The sequence below is a fragment of the Quercus lobata genome, chromosome 10 (genome assembly GCF_001633185.2).
Source record: "Quercus lobata isolate SW786 chromosome 10, ValleyOak3.0 Primary Assembly, whole genome shotgun sequence".
Lineage (NCBI taxonomy): Eukaryota > Viridiplantae > Streptophyta > Magnoliopsida > Fagales > Fagaceae > Quercus > Quercus lobata.
Window position 1 is genome coordinate 2,835,217 of NC_044913.1, and position 24,400 is coordinate 2,859,616.

Below are 24,400 nucleotides of genomic sequence, written 5' to 3' on the forward strand. Positions count from 1 at the left end.
TCACCAGAAGGATTCTCGGATTGGTTGGCTAGGTCAAATACCCCAAAACCTTCCTCGGGCTGGTCTAGCTCGCCTTCGTCCTCTGCTACTTGATGAGACGAGGAGGGGCCCACCGATGGGATGTTCTCGGGGACAGATGGTTCCTAGGAGATTAAAAATCCTGTCTCGACCACGGTAATTTTTGGAAGCCAAGGACGGCTAGCGCTGATCACGTGCCTTGCGTCCGCAAATGACTTCTGAACAGGAGGGTACCCTAGTATTTTGTGAGCGGCTCGGACTTGACCATCTCCGTCATTTACGAAAACTGCCGCTTGTAGAACAGTCTCCAAGTCCACTCGGTTGACTAAGTGAAAATGTCGTTGATAGGCGTGTGGATCTACAAAAAGAAAAACACGTATACATGGTTAGTTACCAAACAACATCAGATTAGAATGGCGTAAAGGGTCATCGCCCTTCCATTCCCAGTACCCCACCTGGTTCTCCTTCTACTATGGGGCACAGATCGCCATCGTGCCATTCACCAGAGACGATAAGGAAATCCTTGTTTAATCCCTTGTTGGAATAAGGGAGGCACTGGATTAGTCGAACCCTCTCGTCTCTCGTCTTCATGTAGTAGGATTTCCCCTTCAAATTTTGGAGATTATAGCACCAATTCACGTCATGGTGGGTTAGTCTTAGCTCCATCTTTTCGTTTAAAGTATCCACGCAACCCAGAATCCTAAACACGTTGCCGGCGCACTGGGTGGGGGCTAATCGGAAGTGCCTAAGGTAACCCCTCGTTACCGGCCCCATAGGGATTCTCATACCCCCCTCTACAGAGGCAAGGACGGGAATTACTACCGCGCCCGTTTCCCTCTTATAGTGCCACTCCCCCATCTTACACTGCCTCAGACTTACGTTGGGAGGGATCCTGTAATCGACGATGAACTTATTCATCGCCTCTTCAGTATCGACTAACTTCCTCAGTCTCAATTTAGCCATCTCTATGATTTACTAAACAAACCCAACCCGCGACGGGAGAAGAAAGGGAACCAAAGAAAAATAAAACCAGAAAAGACAAAGCACGAGTTAATGGAGGTAGGGAACTTACATAAAAGAAGAAAGACGCTTTGGACAGGCTTTTTGTGCTGGAGATAGACTTGAGTTTGGGCGAAATTTCAGATGAACCCAGAATATACGCGCTAGAAAAGTGCAAAACTGAAGAGACAGATCCGTTCCAAAAAATCTTTTATACTTTCTAGGGTAACTGCACACATTTTCCCGCCCATAAAGACCAAGGGATCACCACCGTTCGATCTTCATCATGCCGTAGAACGTGGGAAACACAAAACCGCCCGTATTTAATGAGGCCACGTTTCGCCTTCCAAGGGCTCTAGGAACGTGTCTCGGATAGATGAAAAGTCTCGGGAACCGATAGGTGACAAGGATTGACAGACATTGGCAGATATCTGATGTCATCAAAACCCTCCTATCCGTCCGAGGAGTCGGATAGCAGGATTTTGAGGGGTTATTGTGGGGCCGAGGAGTTTACGATCCGGCCCACGCTCTATCCGGGTTCAGGGCCCGTGCCGAGGAGGCCGTGTGCTGAGGACGAATGATCGAAGGCCGAGGTGTCAAGGGGAACAGCTGAGGACGACCCTATCCTCGGCACCCTAGGACTTCAATGGGAAGAGCAACGTCTCGATGAAGGCTATCCCCAAACAACCCCCTGAAGGGGATGTGAGTGGAATGGGGCCCACGTGGAGGTACGGAGCAAAATTGGTTCAAGGAAACTACGTCCCCTCCGCATTAAATGCACCCGCCAGCGTCTTGATCATGTTAATGAGAAAAGACGCTTGGGCGGTGTAATTTCGATCATCGCAACTAACAGAAAGTAAGAGGGGACAGCTGATGGGACGGGTACAGAAGTAAGCACCTGCCTGACCAACAAGTGGAGGGCTAAGATCAACCAAGAAGGACTATATAATGTAAAAGTTAGTGCACCAAAAGGCTAGCCGGGAAAAATGGCCAGAAACCAGAGCCTCCCAGTCCGCCTCCAGGAGAAAAACTCTCAGGGCAAACACTATTTGTCCATGTATGACCACCACGGAAAACCACCGTCTTGTGACTGAGGCCTAATCTTTCAAACCCACGCTCTACAAATCATATTGTTTGGGCCTTTTTACGTGCGAACCCAACACTGTTACGGGTCGTTACAAATCGTGTCCTTACAATTACTTATTTGTCTTATGAATGTTATGATATGAAAAATACATTTGAAATATAAATATTTATATTTCAGCTAATTTTATATTTTTACTAATTTAATTTTTTTAAAATAATTATTAAATTAATTATAATGTTATCATGATATGACCTCAGTTCAACCTTAGTCCAACTTTTAAAACCTTGAACATCCCCCTTTTACGATTCTTTGAACGGTCCAAGTTTCAAAATCATGTCTATAAATGATAATATCATAGACAACCTCTACCCACTTTGTGTCACAAATCTTATTTGGTCCCTTAAGACATTGTCTTTGCTTGAATATATGTCATTGGTATAACAAATCAGAAAGCAAATTATAAAGAGAGATCACAACTTTTCTTTTCTTTGTTTCTTATGAAAAAAGTATATGGGAAAATGGTTTTTTTTTTTTTTTCCAAATTTGGTAGGTTGTGGTTGGGAAGGATTATTGAGAGTTGGAGTTGTTTAGTTGTTGACGATAATTGGGTCATGAATGTTTTTAGGGTTTGACAAGTTAGTTGTCAGTTTGAGTTTGTGTGTGTGTGTTTTTTTTTTTTTTTTTATAATTATTTCACACTTTGTTATTGGAATAGTTGTTTCATTGTAGGTATTGCATATATTCACCAATTATAGGAGATAAGGTTCGAAATTTTACAGAATTAATTTTTAACTTGTCCCAACGAAAAATTATGTATTTCTTTTAATAATTAAAGTACTATACAAAGGAGGTCAATGAAATTTCCAATATTGTATGAAATTGGTACTTTTCTTTAAGGAGGTGAATGAACAGCCAGGTAAGAAAAGACAAAACTTGGCCTGAAGCAAGAGAAGATTGTTGAACCATTCAAAAGGAATTCATAAGGATAAATATTTAATACTCACAAATAAGGATAAATACAATATTAATAAATGCATTTATTTCATTCCATAGATGAGCTCCTTAACATTTGGCACATACATTGTAGTTAATGGCACAAAAACTTAAAAAGTCTAATATCATAGGTATTAGATTTATATACGGAAAGAAAACAAAAATCTACTACAATTTTAAACAAAAATATGCTACTGACGTGAGTAAAGCTAAAGCAACAATGGTATTTATATCATTTGTAGGCGCAACTAATTCCCCAGGAGGTAACTGTATGATTTTCCAAGGTAAAAGAGCACCCGACCAATTCGAAACAAAAATAAATAGAAACAAAGTTATAAATACTATGTTAGAAACCCATGGGTAGAACTCACTCTTGAAAACCGACTTGCAAGGGAAGGGTGTCCAAGAGCTTATAAACACATGGTTAAACTTATACTTAATCCATGTGAGAAACCATGATCATAACATACTATATAACTGAAGTTGTGGACTTTTTGTTAACTTCATGAGACTTTGGCACATCAATTTTTCAAGTCTAACAAATTTACACCTTAGTTATTTATTTAGTTATTATTTTTAACGTTTATTTTCAGCTCCCTGTTGCCCCGATTTTTTTTTTTTCCATTATTTCTATCCATCCCCAACCTACAAAGTCAATCACTTCCCCTCCCTCAACTCAGCTAGAAGGCCCAAAACCCACACTGAATTCATCATTCTCTCAAGACCCAACCAAAAGATGCAGAGAAAGATAAGTAAAAATCCAATATGGGTCTAACTCCTTCGTTGAAAACGCACTTTTTACCTCCTCTTCTGCTTCTTTTAAATCTCAAAGACTCTTCTTCTTCTTCTTCAAAAACAAAGTTAGGAATTTTTTTTTTAAGGCTGAGATCAATCAATTGTTGAGTCTAATCATCTTTCTCTATGAGCTTATTAGTAATGTCTTTGATATAGACCAATAATATAGACCTGCTATGTTGCTCAAACCTTGATTTAGTTTTATGCCTAAACCTATTTGGAAAATTAAAAGAAGAAGAAATTTAGTACATTTTTATTTTATTTTTATTTTTTACATTTATATTTGTTTGATATGTTAGTAATTGTGGCTATTTTGGTGAATTTTGGCCGAAATTAAATGAAGCTAACTTTTAAGAAAGAAAAAAAAAGAGTAGAAGAAAATGAAGAAATTCGTAGTATGGATTGTGGTGGACAAAGCCTCAGTAAATTTTGCAAACCTTTTTACAAGATTATATATGAACCACATAGAAAGTTAAATTAATTGACAAATTTTCTTTTTCTTAAAAAAAAAAAAAAAAAAGATGAATACAAAGTTATTTGAACAACCATCTAAAAAACTTTAGTTTTGCCTCTTCCTCATTAAAAAAATAAATAAATAAAATCACTTACATTTGAGGCTTAGAGGGTTTTTTTTTTTTTTTTTTTAGAATCAAATCAGCATGTTGTATTAAAAAGGCTGAGCAAAACTAGCCAAAATCGGCTAAGAGAATAGAGTTTATGTGTGTTGGAACATCCTCCATCCACACCATAAGTCATGATTAACATGTTTAGTAAGGTTATGAGCAACTAAGTTACCATGTCTATAAATATGAGAAAAGCAAACAGAAGAAAAAGAAGCCGACAAAATTTTGGCCTTGACCTCATATCACAACTAGGCTACTCCTTCCCACAAATCAATAACCCACTAAAATACATTTACTATTTTATTTGTTCATTTTACTGTTTCATTAGTTTTGGTGGACAATGGTATTTTACTTGATGTGGTTCATATTTGTTTGCAAACAAAACACTCCTTTTTTCTTTTCTTTTTTTATTTTTATTTTTATAAATACTATGTCCACAATATTTTCTCAACACTTTTTTATGACAAAACATATGTGGTAAGTTTTTATTAGTTTTAATTTGAATCCACAACTTAAATTATGTTTTTGCCCACTCATAACAACCTACCACTTTGGATTTATTGTAAAAGTGTTGTGAAAATATTATAGACATAACATTTATTTCTTTTTCTTTTTTTTTCCCAGTGACAACTTATTCTTACCCCACTTATTACCAAATTAACTTTAACATTTTACTAGCCTAAAATCTCTTTAAATTTTATAGTGCTAAAAAACATAAGCTTAAATATTAAGTGAGCCCAACAACTGCAAATCCTGTTTCTCCTCATCTCAAAACTGGACATAGCACTGGCCTTTTTTCAAAACCACCTATTATGCAAGTTTTGGCATTATTTTTAGAGATAGTCACGATTCTCCTATTATAGTCCATACTAAAATAATTCCTTGCCAAGGAAACCCATTGTGGATGGCTGCCTTGCTCTATTGAGTGTTACACTCTTGTCATGAACTATGGATCAGGGATTTGATTGTGAAGCTTGCCAATTCACAGTTGCTGGCATCAATTGGGTTGCATGAACTATGCTTGAATGAAATTTCGGATGTGTTAGAGCAAATTCATGCTTTTTGTGAAATAGGCAGGACATATATCTTATAGGACAGTTTCTAGACTGTGTAATAAGTAAGTGCAAGCTTTGGAGTTCTTTCACTTTTGAATTTTTTTATTAAAAAAACTATTTAGAATGTTTCATAAATATTTCATTTTTGGAATTTTCCCGTGCATTCCACGGGTTAACAACTAGTACTTGATAATACTAGATAAGGAAGTCAAATCAGATTTATGAATACTGATTGCAATTGTTTTGATCACTTAGGAAATAATTTTCAAAGTCTAAAAACTAAAATAGTAGTGAAGCAAAAAGAAAAACAAATCCAAATCAAACAGGGAATTCAATTATTTGTTAGGAGATCACTTAAAGACTTAGCAAAAGAGTATAAAAACTACGAAGGGAAAAAAACCACAAATAAATAATGCAAAGAATGATTGAGCACCTATTGGAATTCAAAACTTTCAATTCCAGTCAAGTTGTTAAAATCAACAACAGTTCTATTTTGTGGTCTCACTAGACAAGGGATTGCTTTGTGGTCTTACTAGAGTTGGAATGATGTAAAGATTTTTATCTTGGGTACACTCAGTAGAAAGAGAATCTTCTTTGCTGGGTTGGAATTCGAATGATTGGAAGATTTTGCAATTGTTAGATATTTTAGCGGGTTGCTCAAAGATTTTAGCGGAATGGCTTTTTGTGAAAATTTTGACTGCGGGAAGTAGAGTTTTGTGCTAATCTCTGTTAAATGAGATAAATTTTTGCTCATGTGACGTGGCTTAATGAACATCCTTAGATTATATAACTACCAAATGTCATGCATCTATTTTAAAACTGAAGAGAACGGGAGAAAAAGAAACAGGAGAGGAGCCCAACCCTTAATATTTCACCTAGCCCCACCTAACCCCACCTTTTTTACTCGAATAGAGCCCCTAGTTTTCAAATTCTCTACTTCTATCGTACAAGGCACCACACTCTCTTTGCCACCCATTCTCTTTGTGCTGCAAATATGTGAACATTGTGAAAGTCGAAATTTCATAAGTAATTGAACATTGGAACGAAACGGAATTCGTAAACATTGCTACTCGCCACGCCAGTCTCCCATTTCGATATCCGTAGACAGACAGTAGAACGAACGAGAAAAGAGGAGTGAGGCGAAAATTGAAAATTCAGGCATTTTTTCCTCTTTGCTATTATAATTGCAGATTTTATTTGATTTGATTTGCATATCATCATGTGTTTGTTAAAATGTTCAAATGAGCTCAGGCAGCAATTATTTTCTTGAAGATTTGGAGAGTAAAAAATAGAGGATAAAAAAAGGGGTTGTCTTATATATGTCTGATTTGTCTCTCCGCACACCACATGTATTGCTGAGTTTTCTCATTTCTCTTACACGTTTGATGAAATGCTTGTATTTTTATAAAATCTACTTAAAAGACAATTCATTTATGGGATGGGAATCTTCCATCTTAATCCAGAAATTTATCAGATTCCTATTATACCCATAAAAAATACAAAAATCCCATGGGCATTTTAGGAAAAAAACCCCACAACTCTTTATTTATAAAAACCCCGCCACTACAGCCTTGTTACTATTCACCGCCACATCCTTTCTCTTTTTTATTTTGCCGCCTCGCCCTCTCAAACGAAAATCTCCAATATTCAGAAATGGTGGTTGCCACCGCCACCGCCACCAGTTTCCGTAATTGTAAGCTTGATTCTTCTTCTTTATCATCCAAATCTCTCATTTCCGGGTTTACTCTCCCCTCTTCCCACATTCCCCACAAACCCATTCGCACTCTCCACATCTCCAACTCCCTCCCTCGCCCAAAATCAACCGCCACAACAACGAACTCAGCTGCCCCAGCCACCACAACTCCTCAAATACCCAAACTACCCTCCAAGCAGCAGCAGCGACAAGAAGCAGAAAAACAGTCCTTCGTTTCCAGATTCGCTCCTGACGAGCCTCGCAAAGGCGCCGACGTTCTCGTCGAAGCCCTCGAGCGCCAAGGGGTGAGTGACGTTTTCGTCTACCCCGGCGCCGCGTCGATGGAGATCCACCAGGCCCTCACGCGCTCCAATTCAATCCGCAACGTCCTCCCACGCCACGAGCAAGGTGGAGTCTTCGCCGCCGAGGGCTACGCGCGCTCCTTGGGCCTCCCCGGCGTCTGTATTGCCACCTCCGGCCCCGGCGGCACCAACCTCGTGAGTGGCATCGCCGACGCGCTCCGTGATAGCGTCCCCATTGTCGCGATCACCGGCCAGGTCCCCCGCCAAATGATTGGCACAGACGCATTTCAAGAAACCCCCATCGTGGAGGTCACGCGCTCCATCACCAAGCACAATTACCTCGTACTCGATGTGGAGGACATTCCTCGGATTGTCGAAGAAGCTTTGTTCTTGGCCACTTCGGGTCGACCCGGCCCGGTTCTTATTGATGTCCCGAAAGGTATTCAGCAGCAGCTTGTCGTGCCCAATTGGGACCAACCCATTGGATTAGCATGCTATAATTCTCGGCTACCAAAGCCTCCGAGCCAAACCCAGTTGGAACAAATCGTAAGGTTGATCTCCGAGTCGAAAAAACCAGTCTTGTATGCCGGTGGTGGGTGTTTGAATTCGAGCCCTGAGTTAACCCGGTTTGTTGAGTTGACTGGGATCCCAGTGGCGAGTACTTTGATGGGCCTCGGCGCGTTTCCTTTATCGGACGACCTGTCGCTTCAAATGCTTGGAATGCATGGTACGGTTTATGCGAATTATGCTGTTGATAAGTCTGATTTGTTGCTTGCATTTGGGGTCAGGTTTGATGACCGTGTTACTGGAAAGATTGAGGCTTTTGCGAGTAGGGCGAAGATTGTTCATATTGATATTGATTCAGCTGAGATTGGGAAGAATAAGCAGCCTCATGTTTCGGTGTGTGCCGATGTGAAATTGGCATTGGAGGGGATGAATAACTTGTTAGAAGCGAAATCTAACAAGGTTAAGATTGATTTCTCAGCTTGGAGGGATGAGTTGAAGGCAGTAAAGGAGAAGAATCCTCTGGGTTTCAAGACTTTTGATAAGTTGATTCCGCCACAGTATGCCATTCAAGTGCTCGACGAATTGACTGATGGAAATGCAATTATAAGTACTGGTGTTGGGCAGCATCAAATGTGGGCTGCTCAGTTTTATAAGTATAAGAGGCCGCGCCAGTGGTTGACTTCCGGGGGTTTAGGTGCGATGGGGTTTGGATTGCCTGCTGCTGTTGGAGCTGCCGTGGCTAATCCTGATGCAGTTGTTGTGGACATTGATGGTGATGGGAGTTTTATGATGAATGTGCAGGAGTTGGCGACGATTCGGGTGGAGAATCTTCCTGTGAAGATCATGTTGTTGAATAATCAGCATTTGGGTATGGTGGTGCAGTGGGAGGATAGGTTTTATAACGCTAATAGGGCTCATGCTTATCTTGGTGACCCTTCTAAAGAGAGTGAGATTTACCCTAATATGTTGAAGTTTGCTGAGGCTTGTGATATACCTGCAGCTCGTGTGACAAGGAAGGATGACGTAAGAGGTGCAATTCAGAAGATGTTGGATACTCCTGGCCCGTACTTGTTAGATGTGATTGTACCACATCAAGAACAGGTGCTTCCTATGATTCCAAGTGGTGGGGCATTCAAAGATATGATCACCGAAGGTGACGGAAGAACTGCTTACTGATTTGGTGGGGGCAAAGGTCATTTGCATTTTATGCTTTTGTATGTATGTGTTGTTTTAGCTTACTTAGCTCAGGCTTGTGATAAAGTTTGTGGCGAGTTTGTTAGTTGTTTCTTTAAGTTAGAAACTATGTTGGTGTTTTGCTATGAGAAAGTTTGATGTATAGTTCTTGAATCCAAACTTTTTCAACTGGTGGTAGAGGAAGGGGGATGGTATTTTTCTTTAAGGATTTTTGAGCGGAGTAGGTACTTCATGAAGTTGGTCTTCATGGGTAAGAATGTGGCACAATGGCTAATGAAGAGTATAGAACAAATTGTCGTTGGGATCAGTCCAAAGTATTTTTATACGTTTAGGGATGGTGATTTAGCCTACACCCTCCAATGGAGCTCCAATTCTTTTGGCTTGTTCCTCCTGCTGACTGAATTTAAAGTTGGCGGGTCTAGGAGGTCCATTTTTATTCCAATAGGCAGAGCAAAGAATGGATGGAAGGTTTTTGGGTTAGAGTTAAGGAAGATATTGGAACCTGAAAACTATGTGAATGGTGGGACTGGGCAGTTGAAATTTGTGGCTTAGCTTCATAAGGATAAATTAGGGGTTCAACCTTTTAAATCTTTTGGCAACATGGTGCATGGGCGTCACGTGCAGGTAAGGGGCAGAAATCAGGCAAATCGGTTAAGTGCCCATGATAAAGGGAACCTATTGTTAGGGGATAGTAAGGGGGAGAAGCAAAACCCAGTAATTAAACAAAGATTACTAAGTGAAACTGCAGGTCCGGCGACTCTAGGAGATACAGAAGTGGGTTCTTAGCGTAGTACAAAGGACTTTAATTTTGGAAAGATAAATCCGGTAGGAAATAATAGGAGATCTCGGTTGAATTTCTAATCAAATTGGATTGTACATGGTTATGGAAAAAAACGTGAATTGAGGAAGTGTGATTGGACAGGAAAAAGATTGACTGTAGAAGTGAATGGGGAAGGAAAAAGGAGTGTGGCATGGTATAAAGGTGGTCTAAGTAGTTCTATTTGGGTTTCAAGGGGTCAGAGGGATCACGTGGTGGGTTCTTCTAGAGTTTCACGAGTTCACAAACCTGTCGTGGGCTTAGAACAAGATTGTTCTCAAGTGGGCCTCCCTTTTCCAGAGTCCACTGCCCCATTTAGGATGGAAGTGGATGTAAGCCCATCCGTGGGTGACTCGAGCCTTTTAAATTAGGAAGTCCACGCATTGGTGATGTCCAAAGGTTGCCACGAAGCCTCGGATGCTCTGGACATCTCAGGCGTTGAAGTATTTCTCGTTGAGGAGTTACCGGCGCCACCGGATAAGGCTGGCACAGCACGACAACCAGCTTTGATGACAGCGGCGAGCTCGGCGACCCAAACCGAGATGAACCATTGTTCGGCGAAGGCATCGATGATGGTAGGTGGTCCTTTTTCCAATGGGTTTCACGCTGGGGCTTCATCAGCGACACTGGATAAGGCCGATACAGCTCTTTTCCACACCACGAGGACAGATTTGGTGTCTGTTCCTCCAACCGAGCTTCTAGGTTGCCTTGTGGAGACTTCGATGGAGGCTGTGAGTCTTATTTTTGGTGGGCTTTGCGTTGATGAGCCTTCGTTCACACTGGGTAAGGCAGAAATAGAGGGTGACAGGGCATTAATTGGTCTTGAGCTATCCAATTACGTTTTGTGTCCACCGAGAGTTGGGATTGAGGAGTGGTGTTCCGGGTAGTGAGGGTGCAAGTGATATTTAGGGGATAGACACCTCCCATCAGGCTAACTAGTCGGTGTTGGCATTGACTGAGGTCGAAAGAGCTTATGCAGTTGAGGTCCTGGGTGATGTGGAGAGTTCTTCCCCCTTGATTTCTGTTAATCCTCTGGGGGTGGTTGTGTCGTCTGAATTGAATAGTAACACTGAGGTGAGGAGATTTGATAACACATTGAAGGTGTCTAATTGGGTGAAACACAGACTTTCCGGTTTCAGTAAGATGATGGGGTTTTCTTTGGGTCGACATGAAAAGAGGTGTATTATGCTATTACAAAGACTTGAGACGGAGATTGAGGCAGCCAAGCTGGTGCACAAGAAAGCTGGTGCACAGGAAAGATGCTGCCCACCGAAAAGCTGTCTCCAAGGATAAAGGGAAGAGGGCGTTGAGGAATTTGATTTCCTCGGTTAATTATGATGGGAGATAGTTTTCTTTTCTTTGACTGCTTAACTGAGGTTGTAGTAGGGAGTTTATAGTTTCAATGAAGTTAAGAATAGTGTCATGGAATGTTCAAGGTTTGAATGATTCGCGGAAACATTTGGTAGTTAGAAATTCATTGCGTGAATGGAATTGTGATGTAGTATGCCTTCAAGAAACTAAACTTGCAAGCATGAATAGACAGTTGATTTGTAGCTTGTGGAGTTGTCCCTATGTAGACTGGGTAGCCTTGGGTGCTGATCAGATAGCTGGTGGGGTTTTGATGATATGGGATAGGAGGGTTTTAGAAAAGTTGGAGGTAATGGTGGGTCAATTTTCCGTATCAGTTCGGTGGAAGGATTCAAGGGATGGTTTTATTTGGGCTTGTTTTGGGATTTATGGCTCGAATGATAATAACTTGAGGGGGTAGTTGTGGGATGAGCTGATTGGAATTCAGCAACTTTGGGAAGTTCCATGGTGTTACATAGGGGATTTCAATATTGTTCGGTTCCCTAGTGAACGATTGGGGGGGTCACGACTTACCCTGGCTATAGAGAATTTTTCTGAGTTCATTGAGGAGCTTAACTTGATAGATTTGCCATTGGAAGGAGGGAGTTATACATGGTCAAGTGATTTGGATCAACCTTCGATGTCTAGGATAGATAGGGTCCTAGTTTCTCATGATTGGGAGGATCACTATCCGGATGTGACCCAACAGGTTTTACTGCGTCCTATTTCAGACCACTTCCCCATATTAGTGGAGGCGGGTTAGTCAGAGGGGTACAAAGATAGGGTTCATTCTTGGTGGGATCGATATTCTTTCTCAGGTACCCCCAGTTTTGTACTTGACAAGAAGCTGAAGGCATTGAAGAAAGATATTATTCAGTGGAACTGGAGTGAGTTTGGAAATATAGAGCGTCAGAAAAAAGAATTGCTGGAGGCTTTGAAATTATTGGATGTTAAGGAAGGAGAGCATGGCCTTTCTGAAGTGGAGTTAGGTGAGAGGGTTGTGTTGAGATCTCAAATATAGAACCTTTTGTCATTGGAAGAAGTCTCATGGAGACAGAAATTGAGGATGCTTTGCATCAAGGAAGGAGACAACAATACGAATTTTTTCCACGAAATGGCCAATTCTCGGAGAAGGCATAACATATTAGTATGTTGGAGGTGGATGGGGTAATCTATGAGGATGAATCCGAGATGGCCTACCAAGCTGTACAGTTTTATAAAAAATTGTACAAGGAGACAGAGGAGTGGAGGCCTTGTGTGGAAGGTTTGGAGTTCGATCAGATAGAGGGGTTGGAGAGGGATTGGCTTGAACGGAGGTTTGAACAGGAGGAGGTTCTTCGAGTTGTCAAAGAGATGGAAGGAGATAAAGCACCAGGTCCTAGCGGTTTCTCTTTGGCTTTCTATCACCATTGTTGGGGAGTTGTGGAAAAAGATGTCTTAGCCGTGTTTGAAGGGTTTTATCAACATAGTAGGTTTGAAAAATCTCTTAATGTAACTTTCATAGCCTTAATCCCTAAGAGGAATGGTGCTTCCAATATTCGAGATTTTAAACCTATCAGTTTGGTGGGGAGTGTTTACAAGATTTTGGCTAAGGTGTTGGCAAACCGCCTGAAAGAGGTTTTAGACCAGCTAATATCGGAGTCTTAGAACAGTTTTGTGGGTGGTGGACAGATACTTGATTCAGTTCTCATTGCTAATGAATGTGTTGATAGTAGAGTGAAGAGTAAGATTCTGGGGGTTATTTGTAAATTAGATATTGAGAAAGCCTATGATCATGTGAACTGGGAGGCTCTTTTTGATTTGTTGAAGAGAATGGGATTTGGGGTGAGGTGGTGTAGGTGGATCCGCACTTGTATATCTACAGCCCAATTCTCTGTCTTGTTTAATGGGTCTCCAGTTGATTTTTTTGGGAGTTCGAGGGGATTGAGATAAGGGGACCCGCTATCCCCCACGTTGTTTCTGGTTATGATGGAAGTCTTTAGTAAGATGATGAAAAGAGTTGAAGGGGTTGGTTTGTTTCGAGGCTTTAGGGTTGATGGTAGACGGGGTGGAGGGGTATGTGTCTCGCATCTTTTGTTCGCGGATGATACGATTTTGTTTTGCAATGCTAATGAGGAGCAGATTCTATATGTTCAGATGCTTCTTCTTTGTTTCTAGACAGTGACAGGTTTAGAGGTTAATGTGCTGAAGAGTAAAATATCTTACCTCAAATGATTTCTTCTTTATGAATTTGGTGATTTTTCCCCCTATTATTGTCCTTCAATCAGATGGCAATATTTGATTTTTTCAATAGGCGCACCATTGCAGGTCATCATGGTGTTTCTTTAGGTGGTATTGGGTATGTGGTCAAATTTTTACAACTGAAAATAGACTTATGCTGATAAGTGATGTTGGACACTGTACATTTTATATATATAGTAAATCAGAAATTTTATCAACTGTTATTATTTGAAATGAACTGCAATTATCTAGTAGTTCAAGTATTTATAATAAAAAAAATCTAGTAGTTCAAGCATATATGAATACAGCTATTTTGCTTTGTTCTTCCAATATAATTTTTATGTTTGAAAGCATGATTTTAGTGCAGGAAGCATTGGAAGAAGCTACAGAGGCCAGTTTCAACGCTTTCAACTGTTCCCTAGAATATGTGAAGAAAGCTCCATTTTAGCAAATCAATTCTCTGTGAGTTCGCATCTACTGAATCCATATCTATTACTTATCCCCTAAACAATGGAAACTATTTCAGGGCACCAGAATTTGTTCACATGTTTTGGGGTGAAATTGAACATCATAAACAAAAGGTTTTCATTTATAGAAGTGCCACTAGTTGCTGAAAATATTTCCGTGAGATATATTAATTGGTATGACATAGAAGAATAATTTTTATTTGGAACAGTGAAGTTTGTTGGACAAGCTCAGATATGGTGATTAGAAGATCATTTACAGATTTGAATAGATTATCAGGACAGTTTATCCCTTATGTTATCACTATTACTCCAAACAAGATAAGCACAAGTGGATATCAATAAAAATAGTGAAATGGCAAATGAGAATTGCATAAACTAATCCACCAATCACTGGAAAAGAAGGAATCAATCAGCCAGCAACTATGCATCTATCCATTTGCACTTAGGTTTTATATGTATGTTAACACCATGCTGTTGAATTTTACCATGAACAAACTTTGTCCTTTTTTCTTTCAAAATTATATTTTTTGGTTGAATGAATAAAAATGCTATAGATTTATCTTTAGTACTTCTTATCAAGCAGTAGTGAATCTCTAGGTTTCCTTTACTCATTTAGGTTTTTGTTTCACGCCCAAATGGTGGAAAATTCTCAAGTGTATTATGCATTGAAAGCCCAAAGGTACCCAAGTAAGTAACGTATTATCCAGGACTTGCGTTTCTCTAATTTTTTTGAAATTAGTATATGCCATCCAAAACCATGAGTGAGACATCACATTATTGCTTTGTCAATCACCATGTAGAGATGACACTGTTCTGGTATTCAAACTTGGGATTGGAATTTGAATGGCGAGAAGTGTGCATACTATGCTTTGTTTCCAAGGGCTTGGACAACCTATGAGGGTAAATTTTTTGCTCCCACTGGAAACAGTTCAAACTTGTGATATCACTTACAATATTCTGTATTTTGTATTGATTTGCCAAAGCAGGTGAACCTGATCCAGAGCTTACAATTGTTTCTTGCCAAATTTCACCTTTTATTCCCCACAATTATAAGGAGAGCAGTTTCCCAGTATCAGTATTTACTTATATGGTACGAAAGAGAATGCAAGAAATTTCATTTATATTAGAATTGATCACGTCGCCACAGTTCTAAGGTAGTGCTTTATGCCTTCTTCAGTTGTCTAATAAAGGAAGGACTTCTGCAGATGTCACCTTGGTCTTTACATGGGCTGTAAGTTAATAATTTCCAGCTGCATATTCCATTGACCCTTTTTTAGGTGCTTTCTTTTAGTAATGATAATCTAGGAGCTGTTTTTCATAGAAGTTGAATGGGGAAAAGTTCTTCAATATTTTAAACAAAAGAAGGCTTAGTTATTAAGCTGATACAATGACATATTTTTATACTACATTAGGCTTCACTCAGAGTTGAATGCATTCCTCAAGTTAAAAATAATTCTTATCAAAATAACATAATGTATGAGATTTTTTGGGATAATCACAAACTATCATAATGATTTGAGTACTACATTTGATATCCCAGTCTGAATTCAAGAAACTCCAAAACTATGTAATTTTCGTTTATAATTCCTCACTGCATGGTTTCCAACCTAATCATGGGATTCCTAGACTGTACTAGCAATTTTGTGCCATTTTTTATGTGAAACATGTTTAAAATCTGGGCAAATATGCAAAATTAATCCCTATAGAGTTATCTTACAACATTCCATAGTCTAACTGTGATGTGTGGATTCCTCATCCGGTTATCAGATTGGCATGATTTATAAAAATTTCTGATATCTGAACTTTCTGTGCCTGAATTTTCAGAATTCTGTAGGTGGGAACTCTGGATTTTCTGGTCATCACTTCAAATCAAAGATGGTGTAAGAACAAAATAGTGGACTTTTATAAATGTCTGATTTTTTTAAGTATAAGTAGGTTCAACTCTATCTGTCAGGTTATGTGGCAGGAGTAAACTAAATTTCTCCCCCAATTACATAACTAGACCTTAAATATAGTCTACAGACAAGCTCCAATCAACTATGTTGTTGATAAGTAGTATTAGCCTATGAGGGACATATTATTATAGAGCCCTAACGACCGGAGGAAGTCATGCCTTCACTTGGAAAAGTTTTGGAGGGTGAAAGTTCCTTCTAGAGTAGTTACTGCTGCAGAAGCACCACATAGTTCTCTTCGAGTCTCCAAACAATTGACTCATTGAGTCTCCAGGCTAAGTGAGAGTAACACCCCTTTTAATTACAACTTAGTAAATTTAAAGCCCAATTGTTTAAGTGATTAGCCAATTGACAAAAGCATGCATGGATATAAACATAAATGGGGAAGTCTTATTCATGTGGGGTAAAGAGCATCACCTCTGTTCTCCTTCACAAGTTGAAGCCCGGCTCTCCAGTGGGCTGTGCACAGCTATCCAAGAGAGATGGAGTTCAGTCATCTTCAAAGGGGATGCAAAAATGTGCTTCGACCCCCTGACTCACCCTGATATTATCCCAAGCTGGCCTCTAAGCACAACCATTAGTAACATCTGTAGTTTAACTGCTAGTTTCGAGTTTTTATAATTTTGTTGGGTCCGGAGGACTTATAATTCTGTCGCACATGAAACTGCAAAATTTGCTCTGAACTCCATTCACCCCTTTTGTTTTTCCAAAGGAAATATCCCTCCCTCTCTTGAGGCTGTCTGTAAGGGAGATTCCCCAGTATGTTCTTCCTTTTTCGTTTTAATGAAATTGCAGATTATCAAAAAAATAAATAATAATCCAAATGACAAAGTCAAAAACCCACAATAACCCCCCGAAGTGTTTATAAAGAGGAAGACCTGAGAACAAAGCAGAAAAACCTCTCTAAGGCGCCACTACACCAAACAATCCACTAGATAAAATAATTACAATAAATCATACATACAAAGCCTTCCAAGCTATGAAGTAGCAATGTACTTGAGTCCTCCAAGTTTGCAACCAATTATTTGAATTCTTTCTATTCTCTAGTCACTGGATCTGCAAGTTGAGCTGCCAACCGCATGTTTAAGTCTCCTTGATCACTCCAAGGCCTCTTGTAGATTCGGGATTGCTTTCCAATGATTTCCAGCACCAACACACGCTAGAAAACTCTGAAGCTTTCAATGTGCATGATGATTTGAATATCCTATCATAAAATTTGGCAATTTGAGAGGGAGGGGGTAGAGAGAATGAGAATGTTTTAGTTTTAGGGTTTAGGCCTCTCTCTAGCTCTTCAATATGGATATTCGACTTACAAATTTTGTGAGAAATAAAGGTTATATAGAGAGGCTAAGGGCTGGAACTATAGAGAAGTTATGGTTCATTTGGATTGAGGAGGAGGGAAGGGGAGTAGAGCAGAGTAGAGTAGAGTAAATTTGGCCCAAATTAACCTATTATCAGCCAACTCTATTTTACTCCCCCTCCTTCCCCCCTCCATCCAAACAAACCCTTAGTAATTGATTTCTCTTAGGTTTCATCAATTTCGTTCAAGCCAACATCAGGATAGTGTCTGGCAAAATCACTGCCTCAACAACTTTTCAAAACTGAATCACATGTCATTTCAATTGATAGTCTTCATTTTCGCTTAACCAACTCCAGCTTCAAGACTGGTTATGTTTGTTGAAAATCTGTTATCACCGTGGCCAAATCAATGGTTAGCGCTAGCTAGTTAGGTTCAGCCCCTATTTTCATATTATATTTGAAACAAATCACACCAAATTAATATAGATTAAAGATATTCTCTCCATTTTCATCTTGAGGCGATGCAACCCCCTTTGATAATCAGGTATTTGTTCTACTTGACTAGCTCTTGATTTTACTTGCATTTCTTTTTAATTTCATTTTTGGTGACAAATAATGTTTATTTTAAATTAATAAAAAAAAATTCTATTAATATTGAAAATGATTTTTCTTTGTAAATATTGAAAATAATGTTAATACTTATAGAAGATGAGAAAAATAATAAAGGATTTCTTGCCTTCTTTGATGCTTATAATTCTGTCTGATTGGGTTTTTTACAGTCACCTCAATGTTTTCATTAAGCTTCCCATAGATTTACGAATTAATACTTCCAAAGGAGGCATGGAAAAGTTTACAAGTCAAGTTTTGTAGTCAGCCACCTATATCAGTTCTACTCGACCAGTTAAGTTCCCATATTAATTTCATTGTGCCGTGTCATTCTGCATGTTTTTCCAGTTGACATGTATTTCTTGGCATATTTTTTAATAGGTGATTCTAACAATGATATAATGTCCTATGCTTCTTTTTTTGTTGCATGGCTTAAGTGCATTTACTATTTACTTTTGTTCAAGACTGGACTTCCTAGAGCAATTGAAAGAATGGCCACAGCCCATATGTGGTCCTCATTTTCAGCACTGAAATTTGATAGGAAGAAAAGCGTTTCCCTTCAGACAAATTGAGTATGGATTTGATCATGAATTTTTTCTAACTTAATTAATGTCCAATTGTCCATGTGAATATGTCAAGGTGGAATGCTATGTAGCTATCTTACTGTTCTTTTTATAGATGCAAAGGTGTACTCAATTCAATTTATACTTTGCACAACTTGGTGTTTGCTTGGTGGGAGAAATGAGGTAGGGAGATCTAGGAGAAAGTATCATCGAAATTGTATTAATGACAGCACCCCCTCCCCCCACCACCCCAAGATAACCATGCCCTCCATCCTGTTCCCACAACACTACCTTTGCATCTTCGCACTTTCAAGTATGAAATCCTTTGAGTCCTTTCTTTCCTTTCTTTTCCTTTTTTTTTTCTTCAATCTTTTGTTGAATAATCAAGGCTGGTTTCAACAACTCCCACATATTAGATCAAACTTAAAGCAGTTCTGTTCTTGTTCTCTTTTTGGAAAGGGGTTCTTGTTGAGGCCAGTTCATTGCATACTCATGACATCTTGATTTTTGGTAAGATTCCAATAGAAGTCTTTTCCCACAATTCTTCTTGATTTTCATCAATGAGAAGCATGAGCAGAATTATGAATGTTGCTTGTGTAAGGCTTATGGTCATGAAAGGTTTAATATAATTCTGGATTGATGATTCAAAGGGGAGCTGTGAGAAGAACAGATCCATGTAGCTGATACTTCGGTGTATGTATTAGCATCAAGAATATAAATGTTGCAAGACATTATTGCAAACTGATTTACTTATATATGTTTCAAGTGTCACCCTTTAATTTCTTATAGAAGCATGGATTGCAAATTTTTTTGAACTTTTAAGGCTAGAGGAGCAATTGCAATGGTGTATGAGTGAGGAGTTGGCTAAACTTATTCATGTGCCATTGCTGAACCAACTACTACCTTGGCTAAAAAGGCATGGGAGTTGGGACTTCGCCTTGCTAAGTTCAGTAGGAATTAAAGGCATTTCCCTTCATATGGGCATGCCTCATTGTGCACTCAAAAGTTTACAGTGCCATGCACTCCGAGTATGTTTGAGAAATGAAGAAATTTGTTTGTATGCAACAGTGCCTATAGCCAACCAAATTTGAACACTTGAAATCTACCTTCCCCTCCTTTTCCTCTATAAAAGGGGAGGAAGACTTGTAATTGAACTATATGAAATATAATAGTGAGAGAATCGACTGGCTTGTGCCTGTAGTTTCTTCCCTCAATTCAATTAGAGTTTTCCATGTAAAAAAAAAAGAGTGCCTTTGTACATGTGCTTTCTATGAGTGTTTCGTACATTTCATTGTCCCTTTTTTTCCATTAACCCAATACCTACGTAGGATTACAAGTAATGGGAAATATTCAATGTAGGATTGAAACTAATATGCTAGTAAAGTGGTATAAGCTAATCTCCTTCAATATGTTGCTCGTGTACTTCTCTTTAATACATGGAAAGCATATTAGAAAACATCATTTTGTTTCCTTACTTGATACAACAATAAAAACAAGCATGGCCATATGTTCGGGTAAACTATACTTTAATGACTATTTTCTATGGGTAGTTTCAAAAGATTTAAATTAAACCTCAAAGTCTCATATTGTTGCAAGTTAAATCTTAAAGTTTTGCTAGTTTCTAATTAAACACTGAACTTTTAAAATCATATCAATTTAAACTCTTTAACTTTTTTGGATTTGATTTGCATATTGATTTTTCAAGTTTGATTTAGGGTTTAAATTGATACAGTTTAAAAGTTGAGTTTGGTTGAAACTAATAGAACTATATGGCTTAATTTGTAACAATGTTAAACTTCAGGGTTATTTTGAAAACTTTAAACTATAGGAATTAATATGAATCCACTCCTAAAATAATTAGTATTAGGGACTTTTGAGAGTAAAATGGTTCCTAGTAGTAGGTTTGACTCTATCTGTCAGGTTACATGGCAGGAGTAAACTAAATTTCTCCCCCATTTACAAAACTAGACCTTAAATGTAGTCCACAGACAAGCTCCAATTAACTATGTTGTTGATAAGTAGTATTAGGGACCTATTATAGGGCCCCAACGACCGGAAGAAGTCATGCCTTCACTTGGAAAAGTATTTGGAGGGTGAAAGTTCCTTCTAGAGTGGCTTTTTTTACTTGGACAGCCGCTTGGGGAAAGATTCTCACTTTGGATAATTTAAGGAGGATGTGCAAAAACAGTTGGGAATCGGCGGATCACTCGCTCCTTCACTGCTCTTATGCATATAATTTGGGGAGAAATTCCACAATGCATCATGTGTACTATTTGGCAAGAATGGAATCTTAGAACTGTCAAGGGGGAGGAACATTCCATCATTGAACTGAAACAGTTTTTTCTTGCTTACTCTGCTTGATTGGATGACTGCAATGAGTGGTCTTTTTATCTCCTCATTTTCGGAATTTTTAGATTTGTGTTCTTTTTGCTTAATGTTCTGTTTCCTTTACTACACATCCTGTGTACCATAGGAATAGTTTGTATGCTTCTCTTCTTTCTATTAAAAAAAAAAGAGTACAATTGATGTTGTTTTTCATGTAGAGGGTTCATATTATCTTTCTGTCACATAAAACAAATCTAGCATTTCCTCTCCCAGCCTCATTATCAGATCATAAATCTAGCATAAGGAGAATCGCAATTAACTGTGTGGTTTATAAGTAATACTAGGGACTTCAAGAGTATAAATGGATTTTTTTTTCTTGTAGTGGGACTTTCTATGACAAAAATCATGCATTTGTTCAAGCTCATATGAAAGTTTTCCTAAGTAGAAGATGGATAATCATAATACCTCAATTGCTAGAAACTGTCTGAACTTGTTATCTGAAAATAATATCCTATCTAAAGGAAAGCACCCATTGGGATTGGGAGTCCAGGATTACCTTTTTGAGTGATCAACATCAGTAATGATCCTTAATCATTATCTATATGTAATACACTCTTATATTAATGTTATTTATCTACAGATTGTACCCGAGGAAATTTTAATGTCCAAGTAGCTAAAATGTATTCTTATTGCTAGATCATTTGAACATATTCTACAACACATTGTCAATCAAAAACCATTAATTCATTGGTCGGATCTGACGCCCTGATAGTAGTGAAGTACTTTTTTTTCCTCACTCATTGGACTGAGATGGAGCTGTTGTACTGTCAAAGGTTTTCTTCCTGACCAAGAGGCAAGTGATCCTTGAAGGACTTGCATGTGTATTATCAACACTACACAACACAAAGTCTGGCTGATGAAGTGCAAGATTCAACACATCCTCCCCAACAACCAGTGCAGTTGCATCAAGCAGAACATGCCAGAAGTTCCTATGAGCTTCTGAAACCCAATGCATTGAATAACGAGTCCCTTTACTTTGACCGGATAAGAGAATAACCCCTTTGGGCTGTGCTTACACTTCCTCCTAAAGTATTGGCTAAGCATTGATCCCTTGATCCTCAAATCCAGCCAATCCTCTGGTGCTACTATCAATTTGGATTCCTTGAAAGTAGCATACTCTCTGATGCAGTTTTCTTCTTCACGAATAATGGTCAGGTAGAAGTTTCCCTTGAAGAAAGGGTAGCTTTCCCCAACTAATTTCATGGCATCCTGGTAGCTTGGAGTGAAGAGAACAAGGTACTCATCATCAGTCAATCCACAGTGCTTTAAAACCTTGTTTCCAGCTCGGATTTCAGGGATTGAGATAAAACTTCCAGGAAAGGTAGATTTCTTGGTGAGAATGTCAAGCAACCTTGAATGCTCCTACTGGGTCCTATCCAAGTCAGGATGATTGCTTCCAAAGGAGGGTATGGAAGGGTCTCTGATACTACCCCTTGGGGACTTTCGCCTATCATCAAGCGCGGGCTCTACGGGCTCTCCATTGATGCAAAGACTGGAGAGGTCTATCTTTTCTCCTCCAACGAACCCAGCATTTTGTGGATATTTTGCTAGGACATACTGTTCAACATATTGCATTTCTGTTGGTGTGATTGGGCCTGACCATCTAAGGTCAAGATCGCGGACTGTTGATATAGCATATTAGGTACTTTTAAATCTTTTGTAACAGGAGAAAAGAATATGAATTTTACCTTAACAACCATACTGATTGATCTGCCATTATCTATAGGTGGTTTGTGTATAGAAGCAAAGAGGGACTTGTTACGATTACTTTCCTTCATAGCCTGATTTGTTTCCAATTCTTTTATGAGAATCTTTGAATCTTTTATGCTATGAGAACTGTGTAAGACAATTAAATTTACAAACAAAAAAAAATATGGTTTTGAATTAAAAGCACTCACCTTTGATCCTGCATGCGGAACAATCTGTTCTTCAGTGTTCCTTCCCATAGTAATTATTCTCTCCACGAATAAGAAACTAAAGATTTGTTCATGGACCAAATATACAAGTCTTAGGAAGATCTAAGGAGGAAAATAGGAGTTGTGTTTATAAACTCCCTTGCCAAAACAAAAACTACCTTGTTGCAGAAATGGGATTAGGCTGGAAAATATAAAGGAGATAATAGAATTCATTGCAAAGATAACATAAGAGAGATGTAGAGGGAATATAGAAGAACAAGCCAAACTCATTAAAATCAATTGTTAATGATATAGATTGGTGTGCTAGATAAACCAAAGAAACAACTAGAAAGATTGAGAGAAGTACATGGAAGAAGAAACAAAGGCAGGTGTGAAGAGAAGACTAAGCCAAATAAACTATAACAATTTTTTTTTTTTTTTTGCTAAATAATAAACTATAACAATTTGTTGTTGCAGATGTGGATTTGATTGGGTGGCATTAACATATTCTATAAACTGAGGTACGTGCAAAATGACAATAGCAATGTTTTGAAAAACAGGATACCTTGAATCAGTAATACCATTTTTCACCATAACCATGGTTTAGAATATAGATTATGTATTCAAGATTAATGTGTTACTCGACCATTAGTTGAGTTTAGGAATTAGATTAAACCTTTTTTTTATGGCTGGAATGCCCGTCAACTAAAGGGAAGTTTAATTTTTTAAATGAAACTATGAAAAGATAACAAAACCCAAATTATATATTTAATTGGATATGAATTGTCACCCTGTTAGTTTAAAAACATTGGATGGAAAATGACTTTTTCGAGGGCATTTGGTGGCAGGAAATGGACCTATTTGTTGCCAATTGTTTTCTATGGAAAATTGGAGGGAAGATGAAATCTTTGTCTAGTTTACACTTGGGGTCAGCCTATCATAAATCTTTCGGGGGCACGGTGATTGCAATTTTTGTGAAGACATGGTCTAGAAATTTAACAACTTAGAGGAGGCATTATTTACAAAATCTGCTAGAAGACTAGAAGTGAGCATGAAATGTACGAAGAAGTTATTCATTTTACATGATAGAGGGCTGAAGTTATTGAAGTTGTTGTATTTTGACTTTTTTTTTTTTTTGAGAATACTAAGTATTTTTAACACACACACAGAAGGAGGGGAGAAGGTTTTTTTGACATTTGAAACCACTAGCTAAGGCACACTACATTATGGACAGGTTATTGTACCTATTGTTTTGTAATATCTTTGCTGTCAAGGTTTAGCTATATAAACTGAGGATTGATGCAAAGAATATGTAACAACCTCATTTGTCAAGATAATGACTCTTACTATTTCACATTACTCATTATGTCACTTGCTGCAGTCTATATAATAGCAAAGAATATCAAAGATTTTCCAAGACCACCCAAATTTTCCACTTGGCACTGCCATCTGCTTGAGATTTCTTTGTGCTCACCCATATAATATGTTAAATTGGGTCAGTTAGGCATGACTTTAGTTTTGTTTCTCACTACAGAAGAAACCAAAACAAATTTTAAGCTATTGCATTTGATTCGGTACAAACA

The 24,400-nt window shown here is 38.5% G+C and overlaps 1 protein-coding gene and 1 long non-coding RNA gene across 8 annotated transcripts; one reads left to right on the forward strand and one right to left on the reverse strand.

Moving 5' to 3' along the window:
• The first annotated feature begins 7,145 nt into the window (after positions 1-7,145).
• LOC115964095 (acetolactate synthase 2, chloroplastic-like) lies at positions 7,146-19,944 on the forward strand. Of its 7 annotated transcripts, XM_031083411.1 has the most exons (8): positions 7,146-13,768; positions 14,013-14,112; positions 14,734-14,804; positions 14,918-15,017; positions 15,104-15,207; positions 15,295-15,348; positions 15,942-15,997; positions 18,148-19,944. In XM_031083411.1, exon 1 carries the CDS (start codon positions 7,224-7,226, stop codon positions 9,246-9,248), a length of 2,025 nt encoding a protein of 674 aa, XP_030939271.1. In that variant the 5' UTR covers positions 7,146-7,223; the 3' UTR covers positions 9,249-13,768; positions 14,013-14,112; positions 14,734-14,804; positions 14,918-15,017; positions 15,104-15,207; positions 15,295-15,348; positions 15,942-15,997; positions 18,148-19,944. The 7 variants fall into 7 exon arrangements, with proteins under 7 accessions (XP_030939271.1, XP_030939270.1, XP_030939272.1 ...); XM_031083410.1 differs by having other exon boundaries at positions 15,295-15,997; XM_031083412.1 differs by lacking the exon at positions 15,942-15,997.
• LOC115964096 lies at positions 19,775-23,217 on the reverse strand. The gene is made up of 2 exons (XR_004085988.1): positions 22,821-23,217; positions 19,775-22,703 (listed from the first exon to the last, which is right to left on the reverse strand). It is a non-coding gene; the product is annotated as an uncharacterized LOC115964096 (long non-coding RNA).
• Positions 23,218-24,400: the final 1,183 nt, after the last annotated feature.